Below are 20,918 nucleotides of genomic sequence, written 5' to 3'. Positions count from 1 at the left end.
TCAGCTTTTCTGCAAAGGGAACGTCATTGGAACAAAGGCCATAGAACAGGGGAAGAATTGCGTTTTTTCCCAATCTTACCCCATGTGGAATTTTTTCCTGCTTCCCACTGTATTGTATCCAATATTACAGTGTTTCCCAACCAGTGTGCCTCCAGCTGTTGCAAAACTACAACTCCCAGCATGCCCGCACAGCCAAAGGCTGTCCAGACATGCTGGGAGTTGTAGTTGTGCAACAGCTGGAGGCACACTGGTTGGGAAACACTGCAATATTAAATTATGGCATTAGAAAGCAAAACTTGTCACACAAAAAATAAGCCCTCATACAGCTATGTGAACAGAAAAATAAAAAAGTTATGGCTCAAGGAAGATAGGGAAGAAAAATGAAAATGCAAAAACGGCTTCTATTCTTCATAGTGCAGAAGCTGCAGAATGCTGTTCTGTGAGAAACCCATCCAAGGGCTCATATGATGGCCCTCTCTCTACTCTCCTACAGGAACTTCTAAACTGATTTACACAAATCAAAGTTGAACCGTTACTATTCTAATAAACTGTGATGGCTCAACTTACCCAAAGTAAGACAGCCATGCACATATTAGTCATAGCCATCTTAATCCTATCCATAGTCATAGTTTATAAGGCAAAAAACAAAACAAAAAAACTGTTCATCCAGTTCAGCTTGTAAGTTGATCCTGAGGAAGGCAAAAAAATTCAAAACACAACCCCCCCCCCCCCCCCATCTAATTTGTATGAGTGCCTTCTCCTTCTTCAAAATAGTAGATATCAATGGAAAGAAGAATTGGATATTTTCATTTCTAAAATGCTTGATCTTTTTGTTCTCTGGGGAGTAAAGCACTTCCAGAAGACTCTGGCAGTGGTGTGCTCCCTTGTCCTTATTAAGAACACTTGCAAGCCAAGTGTGCAAGTATATTTGGGGGCTTGGAGAAAGCTTTAGTTCACCGTAACATCTGATGGTGGTCTAAGTCCTGTTCAGTTGAACCATATGGTATTTGGGTATTGGATCCATATTTTGGATTCCAAAATCTGTCCTTATTATAGGCATGTGAAAGTGGCCTTAAGGAGATAATATTCTCTTCCAATAATGTTCTACTGATTTTGTTTGATTGTGGATTGCTTTCTTTAGTATAGGTAGATGATCTATGATTCATTTCTGCTTATTTGTAATTTATTTTACAGCACATCAATTAGTTATTCATCCCGAAAAAAGTCTGTGTATACTAATATTAAAAAGTAGTATTCCGAAAAAGATGTATATTTCCAAACTCAAGTGGTATTTTAGGACAAATTGACAATTGCACATTGGCAGAACCAAAGTCAAGGACAAATGCACATAGCAAGAAAGACCATTTCTTTTCTTTTTTTCCTTATTCGGTAGCTATGTCTCATGAAAATTAAACAAAATGTAGCTAATGTTATTTTGCAAGGGTGCACTCCATGAACACCGTGCTTTGATTGCTACCTGTCATATCCTGTGTCACAAAAACCTTCCAGCAGCTAGCAAAAGGCCTTGAAGTTGCACAGATATAAAACCTTACACATCTTTTTATCCTTTTGAATAATACTTCCTTTACAGATTTCTTTTTTTCATTGTGCTGCACGGTGTGATCAAATTGAAATTCTCTAGCTACGAAGGAAAAGTGCTACTAACTAAAGCATATACAGACTACAACTGTAGGAGAAGAATATTGGAGGAGTGGCACTGTAGTTAAAAGTTTGATATGTAAGGCAGAGATTTGTCTACTAGATACAAGAAAAATTAAAGGCTATGGAGTGGACACTTGGGGACATTTTTATTATTGTATAAGGCTTATCGTGAGCTAAAACATTTTTACAACTGGTCTTTATTAAAAGGACCAAAAAATATATAACAATTTGTCTTCTACAGCTTTTAGTTTCCCTGTATTTGCTAGATTTGATTCTCCATGACAGGGACTCAACCAGAGAGCTGCTCTATTGGCTTGATCTGTAGCCCTTATCTCTAGTCCCCTGACAACTCAAAAACACTAATTTAAGCTAGACTTACCAGTTTGAAAAGGATTTAGCTTAAATGAGTGTTTATGAGCTGATGAGAAACTAGAGATAAGGGCTACAGATCGAGTCATGACAGCAGCTCTCTGATGCATGGAGCCTCAGTCAGCAAATGCAGAGAAACTGAAAACTGTAGAGGAAAAAACCCTGATTTCAAAAAAGACCAATAGAAAAAAAAAAATAATAATAATAATAATTTTATATATATATATATATATATATATATATATATATATATATATATATCACTTTAGAGGGGCTGTCTAGGATAGGTTATCAATATATAAGATTGGTGAGGGACTAACTCCCAGCACCCCTGATCATCAGCTATGTGAAGAGACCATGGCGCTCCAATGAGCACTGGGCCAGTGGCATCATCTTCATTGGACATATGTCCTAGGCACAGCTCAGTCCCATTTAAATGAATGGGGCTGTGCAGTAATACCAAGCACAGTTGTCATCCAATGAATGGAGCTGTGCTTGGTAGGAGATAAGGAGGTCGTGACACTCAGAGGAACATTGTGGCCTAAAGCAGCTGATCAGCAGTGGTGCTGGATGTTAGATCCCCATTGATATATTGATTATCCTTCCTGAGGACTAAACACCTGAAACATACCTTTAAGGACTCTATTAAACGACCGTATGGCTTTTTTGGTCTGTTTTTCACGGATCCATTGTTCCGTTTTTATTTTCCGTTGTGTTTCCGCTTCAGTTCCGTTTTTCCGTATGGCATATACACTATACAGTAATTACATAGAAAAAATTGGGATGGGCATAACATTTTCATTTTCAATAGATGGTTCCACAAAAACGGAACGGATACGGAAGACATACGGATGCATTTTTTGGCAGACTCATTTACTTGAATGGAGCTACGGAACAGGATTTGCGGGCAATAATAGGACATGTTCTATAATTCAACGGAACAAAAAAACGGAAATATGGAAACACAATGCATACGGAGTACATTCCGTTTTTTTTTTGCGGAACTATTGAAATGAATGGTTCCGTATACGGACCATATATGGAACGCAAAGAACGTCCCGTAAATGGAAGAAAAAAAAAACGGTAGTGTGAAAGAGGCCTAAGGCTGGCTAAGCTTGGCATTTGGCAGTTACTACAACTAATTAAGTCAGTTCATGAACACCAACAGCTAAAAAAAATACTTCTACCATGATTCAATATGTCTCCTTATTAAAGGCAATGTGTAACCAAAAATGTTATCTGCCAGCTATCTGCCTTTTTCTCTAATTTGTTTTTATTTTCTGATCAGAGATTTATTTATTCTATTTTCTGAACATGATTATGGGGGCAGCCATCTTGCCTGAGCTGTTCTTTACAGAATTTACAAACATTAATAAAATTGCTTTATGGCAGCCCCATGGGCAATAGACACAATGGTCAGTTGAGCCCTTTGACTTCTATGGAAGAGTTTTTGAGGCATGCTTATGCAGTACAGACCAAAAGTTTGGACACACCATCTCATTCAAAGAGTTTTCTTTATTTTCATGACTATGAAAATTGTAGATTCACACTGAAGGCATATTTTCAGTTGTTTCACACTTTTTTGTTACATATATATTTCCACATGTGTTAATTCATAGTTTTGATGTGAATCAACAATTTTCATAGTCATGAAAATAAAATAAACTCTTTGAATGGGAAGGTGTCCAAACTTTCGGTCTGTACTGTACATGGAAAAGATATATAAACTTTCACAATTACCCATTGTTAAATTAGATCCTGTCTTATCTATACACAGAGGTGATATGTTTGTAGTCAGGATTAGAATGAGTGGCGCCAATTAATAGACATAGTGGCTTGTGCAGCAAAAAATAAATAAATATATATATATATATATATATATATATGGAATACATGGAAAATTAAAAACATTTGAGGCTGATGCCCTCAGTTAAACTGGAAGAGTGCAGGTCCTGTGCCTGTTAGTGAATATGAAGGAAAAGGGAAGGCGGGGTTATCATCTACCAGCGACGTAACCGGGATGGGGGGGAACCTGACCACAATGGCAAGGCTGGGGGCGTAGTGTATGAGAGAAGAGAGAGGCCTGCTTGGGCTCTGTAGGGGGGAGGACCTGGGCACTCTAGGGCTTTCCTGGTCACCTTTTAAATGAAAATAATTCACCTCTGGGCACCTTACTGCCTCATTATATTCACATACTCCTCCCTGACAAGCATTCGCATCACCATGGGAACGCATGGGGTTTAGAATATACCATCGGATCTGAGTTTTCATAATCTCACTCAGATCGTGAAAACTCAGATCCGATGGTTGATTTTAACCACCAGGCGTTCCCATGGTGACAGGGACGCTTGTCGGGGAGGAGTACGCCTCATCATGATTCCTCCCTGCTTAAGTTGCTTGTGGGCCAATGACCCATTGGCTCACAAGCAAGAAACAGGGAGCAATCATGTGTTTACTGTTCAGATGGCAAAAAATGGCGAATATTCGCTATAACGATAATATAGAACTATATTCAAAATATTCACAAATTTTCAAAGTTGAGATATATGCGCTCAACACTACTGATGGTATAGATGTCATAAAACAGTTGACTAGCCTTGTTGAAAATCATATATTGCTGCACAGTAGCTTTAAAGACTATATACACCTTTGAGGCATTTTTTTTAAATTGCACTGTACAGTAGTTTTGATCGAGCATGCTCGGCAAAACACCATTTTGACTCGAGCATCGCAATGCTCGACCAAACACTGCGTGTGCTTGAGTGCGATGCTCAACTCAGTGTATCTAAATCTAATTTAGCCTCTCTTTCTGAAAAGTTTCAATTCCAGGATTTGAACTCCCAACCTTCTAAATTAGAGGCAAGAACCTTAACACTCTTGCTATAAAGCTGAATGATGAACTGTGCTAGAAAAACCTCATAGTAGTTTCTCATATAGTAAGTATTCCTATATAGCAGAAGTATCATTTGATATTTAACTGCAGGATAACATGCAGCTATGTAGAGTAGTGATTTGCAGTTCTTGTCTCTAATGTAGAAGGTTGTGAGTTCAAATCCCTTCAGAAATAGAGGCAAAATTAAACTTATGTATGTTATATTTTTATTTTTTTTGTAATTGTAATAAATGTATGGCACTAAATAAATGTGCAATTACAAAACAAATTTTATATATATATATATATATATATATATATATATATATATATATTCACATACTTCTGATATATATGAAGAGCAAAATATGTGGGAAACTACTACTGAGGTTTTTAGCCATAATATATTTACATATATTATATTATGTAAATATATTATGGCTAAAAACACATATATGTACAGTACAGACCAAAAGTCTGGACACACTTTCTCATTCAAAGAGTTTTCTTTATTTTCATGACTATGAAAATTGTAGATTCACACTGAAGGCATCAAAACTATGAATTAACACATGTGGAATTATATACATAACAAAAAAGTGTGAAACAACTGAAAATATGTAATATTCTAGGTTTTTCAAAGTAGCCACCTTTTGCTTTGATTACTGCTTTGCACACTCTTGGCATTCTCTTGATGAGCTTCAAGAGGTAGTCACCTGAAATGGTTTTCACTTCACAGGTGTGCCCTGTCAGGTTTAATAAGTGGGATTTCTTGCCTTATAAATGGGGTTAGGACCATCAGTTGCGTTGTGGAGAAGTCAGGTGGATACACAGCTGATAGTCCTACTGAATAGACTGTTAGAATTAGTATTATGGCAAGAAAAAGCAGCTAAGTAAAGAAAAACGAGTGGCCATCATTACTTTAAGAAATGAAGGTCAGTCAGTCCGAAAAATTGGGAAAACTTTGAAAGTTTCCCAAAGTGCAGTCACAAAAACCATCAAGCGCTACAAAGAAACTGGCTCACATGCGGACCGCCCCAGGAAAGGAAGACCAAGAGTCACCTCTGCTGCGGAGGATAAGTTCATCCGAGTCACCAGCCTCAGAAATCGCAGGTTAACAGCAGCTCAGATTAGAGACCAGGTCAATGCCACAGAGTTCTAGCAGCAGACACATCTCTAGAACAACTGTTAAGAGGAGACTGTGTGAATCAGGCCTTCATGGTAGAATATCTGCTAGGAAACCACTGCTAAGGACAGGCAACAAGCAGAAGAGACTTGTTTGGGCTAAAGAACACAAGGAATGGACATTAGACCAGTGGAAATCTGTGCTTTGGTCTGATGAGTCCAAATTTGAGATATTTGGTTCCAACCACTGTGTCTTTGTGCGACGCAGAAAAGGTGAACGGATGGACTCTACATGCCTGGCTCCCACCGTGAAGCATGGAGGAGGAGGTGTGATGGTGTGGGGGTGCTTTGCTGGTGACACTGTTGGGGATTTATTCAAAATTGAAGGCATACTGAACCAGCATGGCTACCACAGCATCTTGCAGCGGCATGCTATTCCATCCAGTTTATGTTTAGTTGGACCATCATTTATTTTTCAACAGGACAATGACCCCAAACACACCTCCAGGCTGTGTAAGGGCTATTTGACCATGAAGGAGAGTGATGGGGTGCTGCACCAGATGACCTGGCCTCCACAGTCACCGGACCTGAACCCAATTGAGAAGGTCTGGGGTGAGCTGGGCCGCAGAGTGAAGGCAAAAGGGCCAACAAGTGCTAAGCATTTCTGAGAACTCCTTCAAGACTGTTGGAAGACCATTTCAGGTGACTATCTCTTAAAGCTCATCAAGAGAATGCCAAGAGTGTGCAAAGCAAAAGGTGGCTACTTTGAAGAACCTAGAATATTACATATTTTCTGTTGTTTCACACTTTTTTGTTATGTATATAATTCCACATGTGTTAATTCATAGTTTTGATGCCTTCAATGTGAATCTACAATTTTCATAGTGATGAAAATAAAGAAAACTCTTTGAATGAGAAGGTGTGTCCAAACTTTTGGTCTGTACTGCATATAAATTGAATTTAGCTTCTATTAATGACATGTTTCTGCCAGGATTTGAACTCACAACCTTCTACATTAGAGCCAAGAACCTTAACCACTACGCTATACAGTGGCATGTTAAACCACAGTTAATTATAAAATGATACTTCTGCTCTATAGGAATACTTACTACATAATAAACTACTCTGAGGACAGAGTGGTTAAGGTTCTTGCCTCTAATGTAGTAGGTTGTGAGTTCAAATTGTGGCAAAAACTTTTCAGAAATAGAGGCTTTATTAGATTTAAATATACTGGGTGTCTCCAAGCACTGACTCCATATATGGACATATCTACATATATATATATATATATATATATATATATATATATGTGTGTGTGTATATATATATATATACAGTCATGTGAAAAAATTAGGACACCCTTTGAAAGCATGTGGTTTTTTGTAACATTTTTAATAAAAGGTTATTTCATCTCCGTTTCAACAATACAGAGAGATTAAAGTAATCCGACTAAACAAAGAAAACTGAAGAAAAGTCTTTTCAAGATCTTCTGTAAATGTCATTCTACAAAAATGCCTATTCTAACTGAGGAAAAAGATAGGACACCCTTGCCCCTAATAGCGAGTGTTACCTCCTTTGGCTGAAATAACTGCAGTGAGACGGTTCTTGTAGCCATCTACCAGTCTTCGACATCGGTCTGAGGAAATTTTACCCCACTCCTCAATGCAGAACTTTTTCAGCTGTGAGATGTTTGAGGGGTTTCTTGCACGTACAGCCCTTTTCAAGTCACCCCACAGCATCTCAATGGGATTCAAATCTGGACTTTGACTTGGCCATTCCAGGACTCTCCATTTCTTCTTTTTCAGCCAATCTTTGGTTGATTTACTAGTATGTTTTGGGTCATTGTCATGTTGCATGGTCCAGTTCCGCTTCAGCTTTAATTTTCTAACTGATGGTCTCACATGTTCTTCAAGCACCTTCTGATGCACAGTAGAATTCATCGTGGATTCTATGATGGTGAGCTGACCAGGTCCTGCTGCAGCAAAGCAGCCCCAAACCATGACACTTCCACCTCCATGCTTCACAGTTGGTATGAGGTTCTTTTCTTGGAATGCTGTGTTTGGTTTACGCCAAACATGTCCTCTGCTGTTGTGTCCAAATAATTCAATTTTGGACTCATCTGTCCAAAGAACATTATTCCAGAAGTCCTGGTCTTTGTCAACTTTATCTCTGGCAAATGTCAGTCTGGCCTCGATGTTTCTCTTGGAAAGCAAAGGTTTCCTCCTTGCACACCTCCCATGCAAGTTAAACTTGTACAGTCTCTTTCTGATTGTAGAGGCATGTACTTCTACATCAACAGTAGCCAGAGCCTGCTGTAGTTCTCGAGATGACACTTTAGGGTTTTTGGAGACCTCTTTTAGCATCTTGCGGTCTGCTCTTGGGGTGAACTTGCTGGGGCGACCAGTCCTGGGCATGTTGGCAGTTGTTTTGAAAGCCCTCCACTTGTAGACTATCTTCCGGACAGTGGAATGGCTGATTTCAAAATCTTTTGAGATCTTTTTAAATCCCTTCCCAGACTCATAGGCTGCTACAATCTTTTTTCTGAAGTCCTCTGACAGCTCTTTTGCTCTCACCATGGTGCTCACTCTCACTTCAACAGTCAGGAGCACACCAAACTAAATGTCTGAGGTTTAAATAGGGCAAGCCTCATTCAACATGCAGAGTAACGATCTACTAATTATGTGCACCTGGTGTGATATACCTGTGTGAGATCTGAGCCAATTTAAGAGGGAATACATGTGAGGGTGTCCTATCTTTTTCCTCAGTTAGAATAGGCATTTTTGTAGAATGACATTTACAGAAGATCTTGAAAAGACTTTTCTTCAGTTTTCTTTGTTTAGTTGGATTACTTTAATCTCTCTGTATTGTTGAAACGGAGATGAAATAACCTTTTATTAAAAATGTTACAAAAAAACCACATGCTTTCAAAGGGTGTCCTAATTTTTTCACATGACTGTATATATAGAGAGAGAGAGAGAGAGAGAGTCAAAGCAGGGACTTCTAAGTGTGGACTCACACTGGGTTCCCCCACTGTACAGAGATCTTCTGCATAGACCTCAGTGGGACCTGGCACCCTCCCCTCTTCATAGCAGGGGGTGCCTGGTTTAATGTTATGTTACTATGTTATGTTACTAAGTCCTTGTATAGCGCTCTAGAGGAACTCAATCCGATCGAAGCGCTTGTTGACGGCTATATTGGTGGGCCCCTACATCATCCTACACAAAAAGCCAGGTCTTAACCAACTTCCTAAATTCCAGGTAATTTGATGTTGTTCTAATGTGTTCTGGGAGGGAGTTCCAGATCTTGGGGGCCAATACTGAGAAACGTCTGTCCCCCCTTGTCTTGAGGCGGGTTCTTGGCACCGACAGAAGGGAGGCTGAGGTGGATCTCAGTTCTCTAGGAGGATGGTGACGTGTTATCTTTTTTTGCAGGTAGATGGGACCTGTTTTGTAGAGAGCTTTGTGTGTTAAGCAGCACAGCTTAAACTGCACTCTCTCTTTCACTGGGAGCCAGTGGAGTTCCCTGCGTGCTTTTGTGACAGAATCTGTCCAGTCTAGTTTCTTGATGAGCCGGATGGCTCTGTTTTGACAGTGTTGCAGAGCTCCCAGATCTTTCTCTGGCAGCCCCGCATACATTGCATTACCATAGTCCAGGTGGGAGTTGACTAGAGCTCCCACCACGACCTGTCTGCATGTGTTGGGGAGAAACGGTAGGGCTTTTTTTTAGAAGGAATAGGGCGAAGTTTGCTTTCCGTATTACTTCTTTAATCTGGGGACGGAGGCTCATTTCTTGATCCAAGATTATCCCCAGACTCTTTCCTTGTGTGGCGATGGCAACGTTTTCCCCAAAGATAGACGGGGCGGCAGTCTCAGGTGTTTTATGTAGTGCAATAAGCTCAGTCTTGGTCGGGTTGAGTTTGAGGTGGTTATGTGCTAGCCAGTTCCTGGCCTTATTTAGTCCTTCTTGCGTGAGCTTGTAGTCATCAGCGGATTTCGATACTCTCAAAAGGATCTGTGTATCGTCCGCATAAGACTCATAGCTGATGTTATACTCCTTTAGAATAGCGAGCAGAGGTCGGACATATATATTAAAGAGTAATGGCGAGAGGGGAGATCCCTGAGGGACTCCCCACTCCACCTTCTCGACTGGGGAAAAGAATGAGCCCAGTTTGACTCTCTGAGTTCTGTTTTTCAGAAAGGAGTCAAACCAGGTAAGTCCGTGGCTATCTACTCCGATGTCAGCTTTTAATCTATTTAGGAGGATGGGATGACTGATAGTGTCAAAAGCTGCCGACATGTCTATGAGGACCAACCAGGTCCCCCCTCCCTCGTCTGCGACCCCTAGGGCTTCATCCCATAGGCTGACCAGGGCTGATTCCGTGCTGTGTGTTGGCCTAAAGCCCGACTGGTGTTCATCTAGAAGTCGATGCTTTTCTACGTGCAGCTGGAGTTGGCTTGCCACTGCTGTCTCCATGATTTTAGCTATTAGGTGGATGTTGGTAATCGGTCTGAAGTTGGCCATTATATTTATGTCTGCTCCTGGTTTCTTGAGGAGGGGAGTTATGATTCCTAACTTGAGAGTCTCAGGGACGTTGCCACTAAGAAAGGAGTCATTTATAATTGTTAGAATTAACGGGGCAATGGTGGTCGTGCATTCAATAAGAGATTTAGTTTGGATATTGGAGAGGGGATAAGTTGCTTTGGACATGTTTATCATGCTTTTTGTTAGGTCTTCAAGTTTTAATGGGCATAGGGTGAAGGTGTGAGTAGGGTTTGTCACGTTGTTCTCTATGGGGGGGACAGTTGCCTGTTGAGCTAGCAGGATGTCGTTTTGGATATCGTCGACTTTTTGTTTAAAAAATTTCGAGATGTCGTTGCAGAGGTCTTGGGATTCGGGGATGGTGGTTTTGAGGCCATCGGGGTTAGCCAGATCGAAAATGATCTGAAAGATCTTTTTAGGCTTTTGAGCAGCGTTTTCAATCTCGCTAGCAAAATGATCTTGTTTGGCCTTAAAGATTGCTTTGTGGTAAATCGTCAGTTGGGTCTTATATTTTAGCTGTGATTCTTCTATCGGATTTTTACTCCATGCCCTCTCTAGTCTGTTGCATTCTATTTTCACTATTTTTAGTTCTCTCGTATACCACGGTGCTTTTTTCCCTGATTTCTTTACCAGTCTCAAGGGGGCAAGTTGGTCCGCTGTTTTTTTGACGATGTCGTCAAATTGTAATGTGAGTTTCTCACAGGGCAGTTTGAAGTCGATTTTACTGATGTGTTCTTCTAGGGTAGGTAGGATTTTGTCATATGTCAAGTTGTTGTTATTTCTTCGCCAATTTTTTTTTTCTCCCGTGGTTAGCTGCTTCGTGTTAATTGGGATGTGGAGTTCGAAGGCTATGAGTCTATGGTCGGTCCAGAGCAATTCTTCTGGATCTTCTACCGTTAAGTTTAGATTTTTTTCAAAAATCGGATCGAGCAGGTGACCCGCTTTATGTGTGGGTTTGTCGACCCTTAAGGTGAGTTGGGCTAAGTCGAGCTGTGTGATAACTTTTTGGGCTGGGGTATCTTGCTTATCGTTGAACCAAAGGTTAAAGTCCCCTAGAATAAGGAGTCTATGATGTTTTATTGTGAGATCCGTGGCCCATTCTATGAAGTTGTCTGTGAAATGAGTGCGGGGTCCTGGGGGTCTGTAACATAACGCTATTATTATTGTGTATTTATTTTCGATCGTCAAACGTGCTGTGAGTGTTTCCCATGATGGGTTTTCCGTAGGAAGGTTAATTTCTGTTATTTTTATTGTGTTTTTATGTACAATCGCTATCCGTCCCCCCTGTTTGTTAGGTCTGTTCTTTATGATGATCTTGTAGTCTGGTGGGAGCATTTCCCCGATGTCTACCCTGGACTTTTCTGTAAACCATGATTCCGTAATAAACAGACATTCATAATTTCTATCTATGCATAAATCGCGAATTTCAAATTTATTCTTAACTGCCGATCTGGCGTTTATTAAGGCACATCTTAAGTCAGTGTGGAGGGATTTTCTTTTCGGGGGCCGTTTATTTTGTTCTGGATATTTTGGGTCTGTGCTATCTATGGTTTGTGGCGAATGGTTAAAAATAGGTGTTTTTAAAATCTTAAGTTTAAAAGCTTTGGTTAAAATAGTACCAGGGATATCTGTACCCCTGTTTTGTAGTGCCAACAGTTGTTGTGAATCATACTTGATTCGCAGATCTGAGGTATGAGACCCAGGTTGACCGCTCTGGTTTCTCTGGTCCCTCCAGGCCCATACGGGCTCAGACGGGCGTGTCCTCTGGACCGCCGGACCCGTCCGCCGGACCCGTCCGTGGTACGTGTACATTTTTTATGTGTGAGGCGGCGTAAAGACGCCGAACGCCGTCCCTCTGTCGGCTCCGCCCCTCCCCTTGGCGTGCCACAGCGCTGGAGCCGGGCTTGGGGGTGTTCTTAGGCAGATTCCGCAAAGTGCAGGTGCGTTCAGAGAAAATTGCAAATTGTGCCAAAAGTGCAAGTGCTTGGTGTGGTGGCCCCCAAGAGGGGTCGCCACTTTAGTAAGTGCGGGTAAGTCTTTTCAGAGTGTGTAAGCAGCGTGAGGGTCCGAGTCGAATTCGCCGACCGCGGCCTCTTGCACTGTTGTAGTAGAGAAAATTTTGAATCGTGCCAAAAGTGCAAGCGCTTGGTGTAGGAACTATCAGTTAATATCTTCAGACAGTATAAAATACAAGCCTGTCACTGCCCAATAAAATACACAATAAAATTATACTCAACAATAAATATAAAACTAGTGATGGTCGCTAAGAGTACATAATAAGCTATTGTAGATTGAATGGAGCTGCTAGTGGTCAGATCCGTCCAATCTATATACGCTTGGAGGCTCCCGCTGTAGGGGAGTGTTATCTGAGCAAATATAATCAATACATCTACTACCTATACAAAATGTGAAAAAAAAAAACACCAATTCCCAATGTGCTGATATTGAAGAACAGTCCCGGTATCCAAGTGCCAGTATTATAAAAAGGTGAAAAACGGAATCCAAAGAAAAAAAGACAGTCACTTGTGGTTAATCCAGATCCATCTGTGTAAATAATTGTTCAACAAAAATAAGAATCCTATAGGACAAATCAAATTCATTGTGTTGCTGTGTTTAAAATAATAAGTGAATATTCATTTGCTGCGGAATCTCTTGTATTACCCACAAACAGCAGAGGTTTGCCGATATAAGCGGCCAAATACTATTGAGTCTGTAGCCGCTTGTGTATAGGAATAACTTTGTATAATCAATGGGGCCTCACAGGTGGGTTAATGAGCCATATCAGCAGACCAAGGGCTCCTCCAACACAATCCCAGACAGTACAGGTACTCCGTGGGGATTTACTGAATACAATTCAGGGACAGTAAAAGTTCGGAACCCAGAGCACAAGTACCTTAGGGTGTACAATCCTTTCTCAGCGTCTCCAGTCGCAACTCTCAGCCCAATACACTCTCCAAATACAGACCTCTGGGCAGAGCCGCTGCCAGACGTCCTCCCGCCTCAGTTCCAAGGGCCTCTGTCAGTATGCTGGAAAGGTGCCTCCAGGCATAGGCCGCCACTTCAGCGCTGATTTTTCACTGACCCCACGGTTAGCAGTCACAGGCAGCGTCGGAGCTTCCAGACTCTCACACAGGAATCACATTAGCTGTCTGGGCTGTGCTGTAGTGTGCATGCAGCAGCTGAGCTCTCTCCTCTCACACAGGAATCACATTAGCTGTCTGGGCTGTGCTGTAGTGTGCATGCAGCAGCTGAGCTCTCTCCTCTCACACAGGAATCACATTAGCTGTCTGGGCTGTGCTGTAGTGTGCATGCTCGGGTTCTCCCATTGACTTCCATTGTGCTTGTTTTTTTTTTTTTTTTTAAATGTTTAACCTTTGTCTCTGTGCAGCCTTGAGTTTTTCTAGTAGAAGGCTCAGAATTTTTACTCTGTCCCATCAGGCAGTTTAAGTGAGGGTTACTTATCTCTGACCCTTATAAACACTGATTATAGCTCAATTCTTAGCTTACTGATATGAATGTGGCTTAAATAAGTGTTCATGACCTTTTAGTGATTTCAAGATATGGTGTATTAGATGACCAGCAGAAAGTGAAAGTACCATTCACATAGATAGACACACAGCTAAACCTTTTACATAACAGCTCAATATTTCTAATAAATACCAAATAAAAAAATAAAAACATTTTTATCCCAAAATGAGTAAAATGCAATCATAAAAAAGTGTCCCAAAGATGTACATATCCATTAAGTTATGTATCAGAATATGTGCTCTTCAATATAGCCAGCTTAAAATTAAATTAATGTTATCCCCTGTATCCAATATTTTTGTTTAATTTTCATTCTGTTTGAATGCACACTTACTGTATCATTGGGATTGAAAATGATGAAGTATTCAATTTGACCATTAGGACCATCGTCTATGTCTGTAGCGCCATTAGTTGAAAAGCCAGTAAAGATTGTGGTACCAACAGGTGTTAGCTGAAAAATAAAATGATTTTAGTTTAGTAGCCCAAGCTAGAAAAACACCAAAAGCATATATATACACAAAGCTTTGATTACCTTCAGGCTAACTTCAATGACACATAGACTGCATATTGTCATGCATCAATCATTACATGAGACATGCTTTCAAATATTGTTAAATAATTATATAAATCACATTCCATGATACGTTACCTTTGGTGTTTGATATTACAGAGCTCAGTAAGATATTTAGCATCATGGGGGAAATTATGCCCACTTTTCCATACAATTTTCAAAAGTAAAATCATAAATGATGCATGCCAAAATGTGTGATATTTTTACAGAAGTAAAATCAAATCATCTGATAAATTCCCTACCATGTGCATATACGGTAGCAATAATAGTCAATCCAAGTCTACTTCAGAAAATAGGAACTGCTATATGTATAAATCCTTACTTAATCATTATAATTCTTCCTATGTGTATATACATTGCATGTATTTTCATTACATAAGATGAAAGAAAAATTTAAACTATGTAGGCATGACCTAACAGCGTTATTTTGGTATCACAAAATTATGGCTTCTTTCACATCTGCGTTTTTACTAGATTCGTCAGGGGATCAGCAAAAAAGCATCAGTTCAATATTACAACTATCTGCATCCATTCACAAAAGATCCAGTTGTATTATTTCCAAAATCAACAAGATGGATCCATCACTAAAACCATTGTAATTTATGGGGGAAGGATCCGGTTTTTATCACGTCTGAAAAAACGGATCCGTCTCCATTGACTTACATTGTGTTTCATGACAGATCCGTCTTGCTCAGTATCCCATGATACACACAAAGACGCAGCTTGCAATATTTTTGTGTGCACCATGGGAGCACAATGAAATGGAACGAAGAGCATTCTGATCCGTGAACATAGACAATATAGAGCATGCATCCGTGCTAAAAACACAGACCCACGGACCGTGCTATAACAATAATGTGTGAATACACACATTAAAATTAATAGGGATGTGTGCTGTCCGTGGAGAACACGCACAGCACACATCTGTGGAACACAAACGTGTAAATGAGGCTGAAAGTTTCATATATACAAAATATACCAAAATAAAGTAGAATAAAGCACATATTAAACCTTGACATTTTGAATGAACTTTGGGCAGTTGAGAGGAGCAGAAAACCAAGACTATTTGGTTAAATAGTAGGAAGTTGTAGGAAAAAAGAATATGTTTCGAAGACAGGCTTTGAAATCTGTGCTCTTAATGCATCAAGCAGACAAAAAAAAAAACAGGCGGAAAAAAAAAAACATCCTCCAGGAAAGTGGATGCTGGTTTAACAAACATTATTGGCTTTGCAGTGCAAAGCAACAAAATAATTTGCCAAATTTCCTTAAATATGTAGACATTATATACCAAAAATAAAAGGAGGATTCTGAAGACATTAGTATAAGTACAAAGTACTGTTGAATGGAGAATGTGTCCTGCTCTCCAGTAGAAGCCTTTTGTTATTTGATTTATTTTGTCTTTGTACTTCATTATTTTAATGTAGTTGTTAGTAGTAAAGTAACTGTCAGTATACTTTATTATGTGAATTTAAAAGTAAAACTTACACAGTTTATTTGCTATAAGAAATATCACAAGACTATATGGAAAATAATTTATTAGAATAGTTAAGGAAGATAGCCACACAAATATGATTGTAGAAATACACTTAATGTGTAATGAGATTTATTCTTCATCAGTTTTTATTTAATTATTCCTGCATTTACGTACTCCTACATAAGCCATAAACCAAGATGTAATTCAATACCAATAAGCTGAAAGACGTTGTTATTCGACTGCCAGCATGCCAAACTGATAACATCCAGTCTGCACCCATTGGGGGGGGGGGGGGGGGCAGTTCCTAATGATGACCATCCTCATCTTTTTCTGGCCTTACTTCTTCAAAATTATCCTTCAAAGTCTCCATGTCCTAGAAAAGTCAGTAAGATGCAGAGAGAGGAGGAGCTGAATGTTCTTAATGATATTTTCTCATCGATATTGGATGATATGGAGAAGGAGGAAAAGCAGAGGGCAAAATAAGAGCTCCCACCTGTCGGGCAGCAGAGTCTTGGGGGTTGGAGAAGTGGGTATGCCAGAGCTGATTAATATTTTGTGTTTACTATCAAATAACCTACAGGATACTGTAGGTTGGAACAGCAATAATATGTATGTTGTCCCCCCACCTAACCAGCCAAACCAGGTGTCATGCTGCCTTAACAATGAAGAAGGACTATACAGTGTGGTCTTTATTATTACAAGAAAGGCAGCTGCTGGCTAATTGGCCATGCGGTTCTTCACCGCAGTATGACCACAACCCCTGCAGCACAGCTGCTCCGTGTGGCCCTACCCTAAGGAAGAGTGGCCTGAGTATACCTGATTTATAGAAACAAATCAAATTTCTTGTTGATCTTTGACGAATCGAGTTTTTGAAAACTTCTCTTCATCTCTACATGCAACCCTCAAAATCTAACAATATTTGATTGGCATGGTGGGTAGAAAATAGTTAAATAATTATGTCATTACCATATGCATAAGATCACTGGAATAGCATATTAACTGTCATGTTTCTTTGCCATTGATTTACCATGTAATGTGGAGTAATCATCCAACAGACTATTAAAGTGTGAATGCTTAAATGAAGGTCTTAGTAATGAAGGTTCATTCAACCATGATGACAATGTATTTTTATTAATCTAACTCCTCCCTAGACAGCCAAGGAGCATATTATTCTATAACATCCCAAATTATCACATGAATATCAGGGTGTCTAATTAGTTTCTATCATGATAATATTAGACAGATAATTAAGTACCTCATGTCTCACAAAGCATTCCTACAAAAGCAAATAAATAGGTCCCATCCAACCACCAGAAGAATTGAAAGAGGATCAGGACACAACTTATGATTGAGAACTGCCTGCAGCAAATTCAGCACTTACTTTTAAATATATGTACTGCTGAATTTTTATGAAAATTACAAATAACACCTCAGGCTATCTACACAAGTGAAATAGCCAGTGGAGTCTAGAAATATAATTACTACTAAACTCCAAGCAAGATTATGGACCTGCTTTAAACATTGGCAGAAACGGCTTTGTTAAAAAAGCATTTTAAAAGTTTGGAAAAATAAGAATTTTAAACATGAACAATACAGCGGATCTAATATCCATTAGCTGCTACAGAAGGGCAGATTGTGTTTTCATGTAATGTAAGTCACAATTTAGAGACTATAAAAATAAGAAACCAAGGTTTTCAGTTTACTGCATGCCATTAGGCAACATTATCAAATCAATGTAATCAGAGAACCAAAAATTTTACGACCAGTATGAAAACCTATTGACTCAAACATAGAATTATGCCTCAATCATAGGGTACGTCAGATTGAGAGTATCCAATTATGGGGAAGAGCAGAGCTTAAAGGGGCTGTCCATAGGTGTTTCATATATGGTGTATACAGTACTGCATGTTGTGGCACAGTGAAAGCATACTTTTATATTACCAGTGCTGCTGGAGCAGAGGCCATGGGTAGTGTTGAGAGAATTGAAGTTCATGAAGTGGGCTTCAATCCGAATTTCAGGGAAAATAAAATTTGCAGTGAAGCCAAATTCCCTTGTGTTTCGTGGTAATTAATAATTTCCCCTAAAATGGCAGTAAAAAACAAACAAAAAAAACATACTCACCTTATTCATTTGTGCACCAAGAGTCCGACGCGGCCATTTTGATTTAAGATCCCGGGAAAAATCTTGTGTGCGGTGATGTAGGACGTCATTATGCTGGCCAGCGTGATGATGTAATCACGCACTGCAGCCCTCAATGGTCATCTCAGATTCTGCAATCAGTGATAAATGTGGCATTTGAGGGGTTCAATGATGGGGGTAGAGAAATCGCTGTTCCCCATCATTGCGCCTGCTTCTCACAAAGAAATGTACTTTGCGATGAAGTAATTCATCACAAAGCAAATTTGTTTGTGAAATAAACAGTTGAATTGATTTTTTGAGAACTTTGCTGATCTCTAGCCATGTGCCACCTTATACATGTAAAGCAAAATGGCAGCAGTAACAAGATTTACTCACACAAATCATTTCCTGGCTGCATCCTCTCATCCAGTTCAGCTATGGTCAAGCAGTGGACTAGTTCAATTACTGTCCAGCACCTCCACTGAAAAGGATACAGCCATGGATGGCTGCAACAGTGGGCAAGTAAATAAACCACATGAACATTGACATTTTGCTTCCTATGAATGGCACTATTTATGTAGCCAACAGGCAGGGGATCTTCTAAATAGTAGCTAATTTTTTTTCTGTTATAAACACACAAATAAAGAAAAGAATTAGAATTAAATCAATAAAATTGAAATTACAAAACAAAGTGATAAGAAAACAATGTACATTTTGTTACAGCATTTGCCAACCTGTATCTAGAGACAGCTGCAAAAAGTAAACTGTACAATACAAACAAAACGACTTATAGACTCTTCAAAAATAATGGCTATGCTTGAGGAACAAAAGTGAAGTCACATATGACCTTTGCTATTTGCTGAATCTGTCCTTGGAGACTCACTTCCTATCATAATTGAAAGTATACCTTTGTGGGTCATGTTTTTAAATCAGTTTAAAATTGCCAGCTAGGTAGCGGTCAGAAGCCTATTTTTGGTGGAAAAGAAATACAGTGATAACAATTCTAAACATGCATGGACTTGGTAGCAGCAAAACTGAGATATCTACACATAAATATAACAGTGCAATTATAAAATTCTAGTAGACAGACAATCCCTGGGTAGTGACTGCAATAGAAAATGCATCCAGCTAAAGGCAGTTTTTGTCCCAGGACAATATGCCCATGCTAATGAAAATGACCTAAGAATTAGGGATAACAGTTGTAATGCAAAGGTATCAGCCATCAGTGTCCACTTTTGTAGATATCAGTGGAATCTGACCCCATCCCTGTTCTTGGTCAGCATGAACCTCTTGGAAAAGGATCCTCTAAGCATCGACCCCCTAGTGCTTGCTAGTGCCCACATGATGCTGTACATTCCTGTTCAGCATTTCAATGTGGGTGCTCAATGCAGCAGGAGCCGCAGTGCACAAAAGGCAATGAGCATTTCCCCAGCTTGGTATCATCCACAGAGCTTCTATGTGGTCACTGAATGAAGCAGGAGCGACTGGCCAAAGGTTGGTGAAGCAGGAGCAACTGAGCCAATCGTGGTGGTTAGTGAAAGAGAGCCGCTCTCTGCTACACTGATAAGCGCAGGGCTCCACCCACTTGGTATTGCCCATATGGCACAGCATATTCCTGTACACTGCTTTGATGTGGGCACTGACTGTGAGTGCAACAGGAGCCACTCTCTACAACACTTGTGAGTGGGTGGTGAGGCATCGTTCTCTCTACAGTGTCTTCTACAGTATAAACAGTTAGGTGTCAAGTCCCCCTTTATCGGCCCACATATATTTTGTATTTTCTGGATGGTAAGAAATACCTGACTATAAGACGCACTCCAGGTTTAGAAAAAAGAAAATTAGAAAAATAAATATATATTTTCTACTTATTAAACTTACCCTGGTGGTTTAAAGAAGTGGAGCTGTCAAGGTCAGTAACTTCCACGCACACACAGCACTGCTGCATACACGCCTGACAAACACAGTGCTGCTGCACAGCGCAAATGCATATCTATCTATCTATTATAGCATTGTGCTATAACATTTGTGGACCTTTAAGAACATTCAGAATATCTATATAAATATACTCTTTATCTAAGAAACTGTTTGCATCAGTACTATTACAGCATTTACACTGCCCAACCTGGCAAGAAATTATCGGGAGGGACCCATTCCTTCCCAAAAACAGCCTGGTCTTCAGAGTGGGTGAAAAACGACATTTACATGCAGAGATGATCTCCACTTTATGGGGATGAGTGATGGCTACTGCCATTGTTTCTGGGCAGCACATCACTGTTTGCACAGTACAATCTGCTGCCCCAAAACAATGATTTAGTGTGATGTATGACAGATCATTTCATCTGATGACAAGCACATTATAGCACATTCACACTGGCAGATTATCGGGAACGAGAATTCACAGGAGGGTTAATTCCTGAAAATCAGCCTGACAATTGGGCCTTGTAAATCAGCCTTAAGGCAGATGGAAAAAAAAAACTCAACACATTTAGTACTCTACTGAAAAAATAGGGAGGCTCAACACTCTAGGTGAACGGATAGCGGTGGGTTCGCTGCTGATTGGGTCACTCACCCAATTATGAAATGAAAAATTGTAACAAGGAAGAGCAGGCACACCACCTTCTGGAAAAAGAGTGGACCACTGGAAATACTCTGTTGAAATTAT

The 20,918-nt window shown here is 39.9% G+C and overlaps 1 protein-coding gene across 1 annotated transcript in view; it reads right to left on the bottom strand.

The window, feature by feature from the left end:
• The window catches only part of PCDH15 (protocadherin related 15), a 1,384,495-nt gene that overhangs the window by 1,124,001 nt on the left and 239,576 nt on the right, over positions 1–20,918 (bottom strand). Inside the window, exon 5 of the mRNA XM_044299661.1 lies at positions 14,427–14,543. Coding sequence (XP_044155596.1) covers positions 14,427–14,543 — 117 coding nt within the window. The remainder of the gene's footprint in view (positions 1–14,426; positions 14,544–20,918) is intronic.

The sequence above is a fragment of the Bufo gargarizans genome, chromosome 6 (genome assembly GCF_014858855.1).
Source record: "Bufo gargarizans isolate SCDJY-AF-19 chromosome 6, ASM1485885v1, whole genome shotgun sequence".
Classification (NCBI taxonomy): domain Eukaryota; kingdom Metazoa; phylum Chordata; class Amphibia; order Anura; family Bufonidae; genus Bufo; species Bufo gargarizans.
This window is presented reverse-complemented; position numbering and strand designations above follow the sequence as displayed.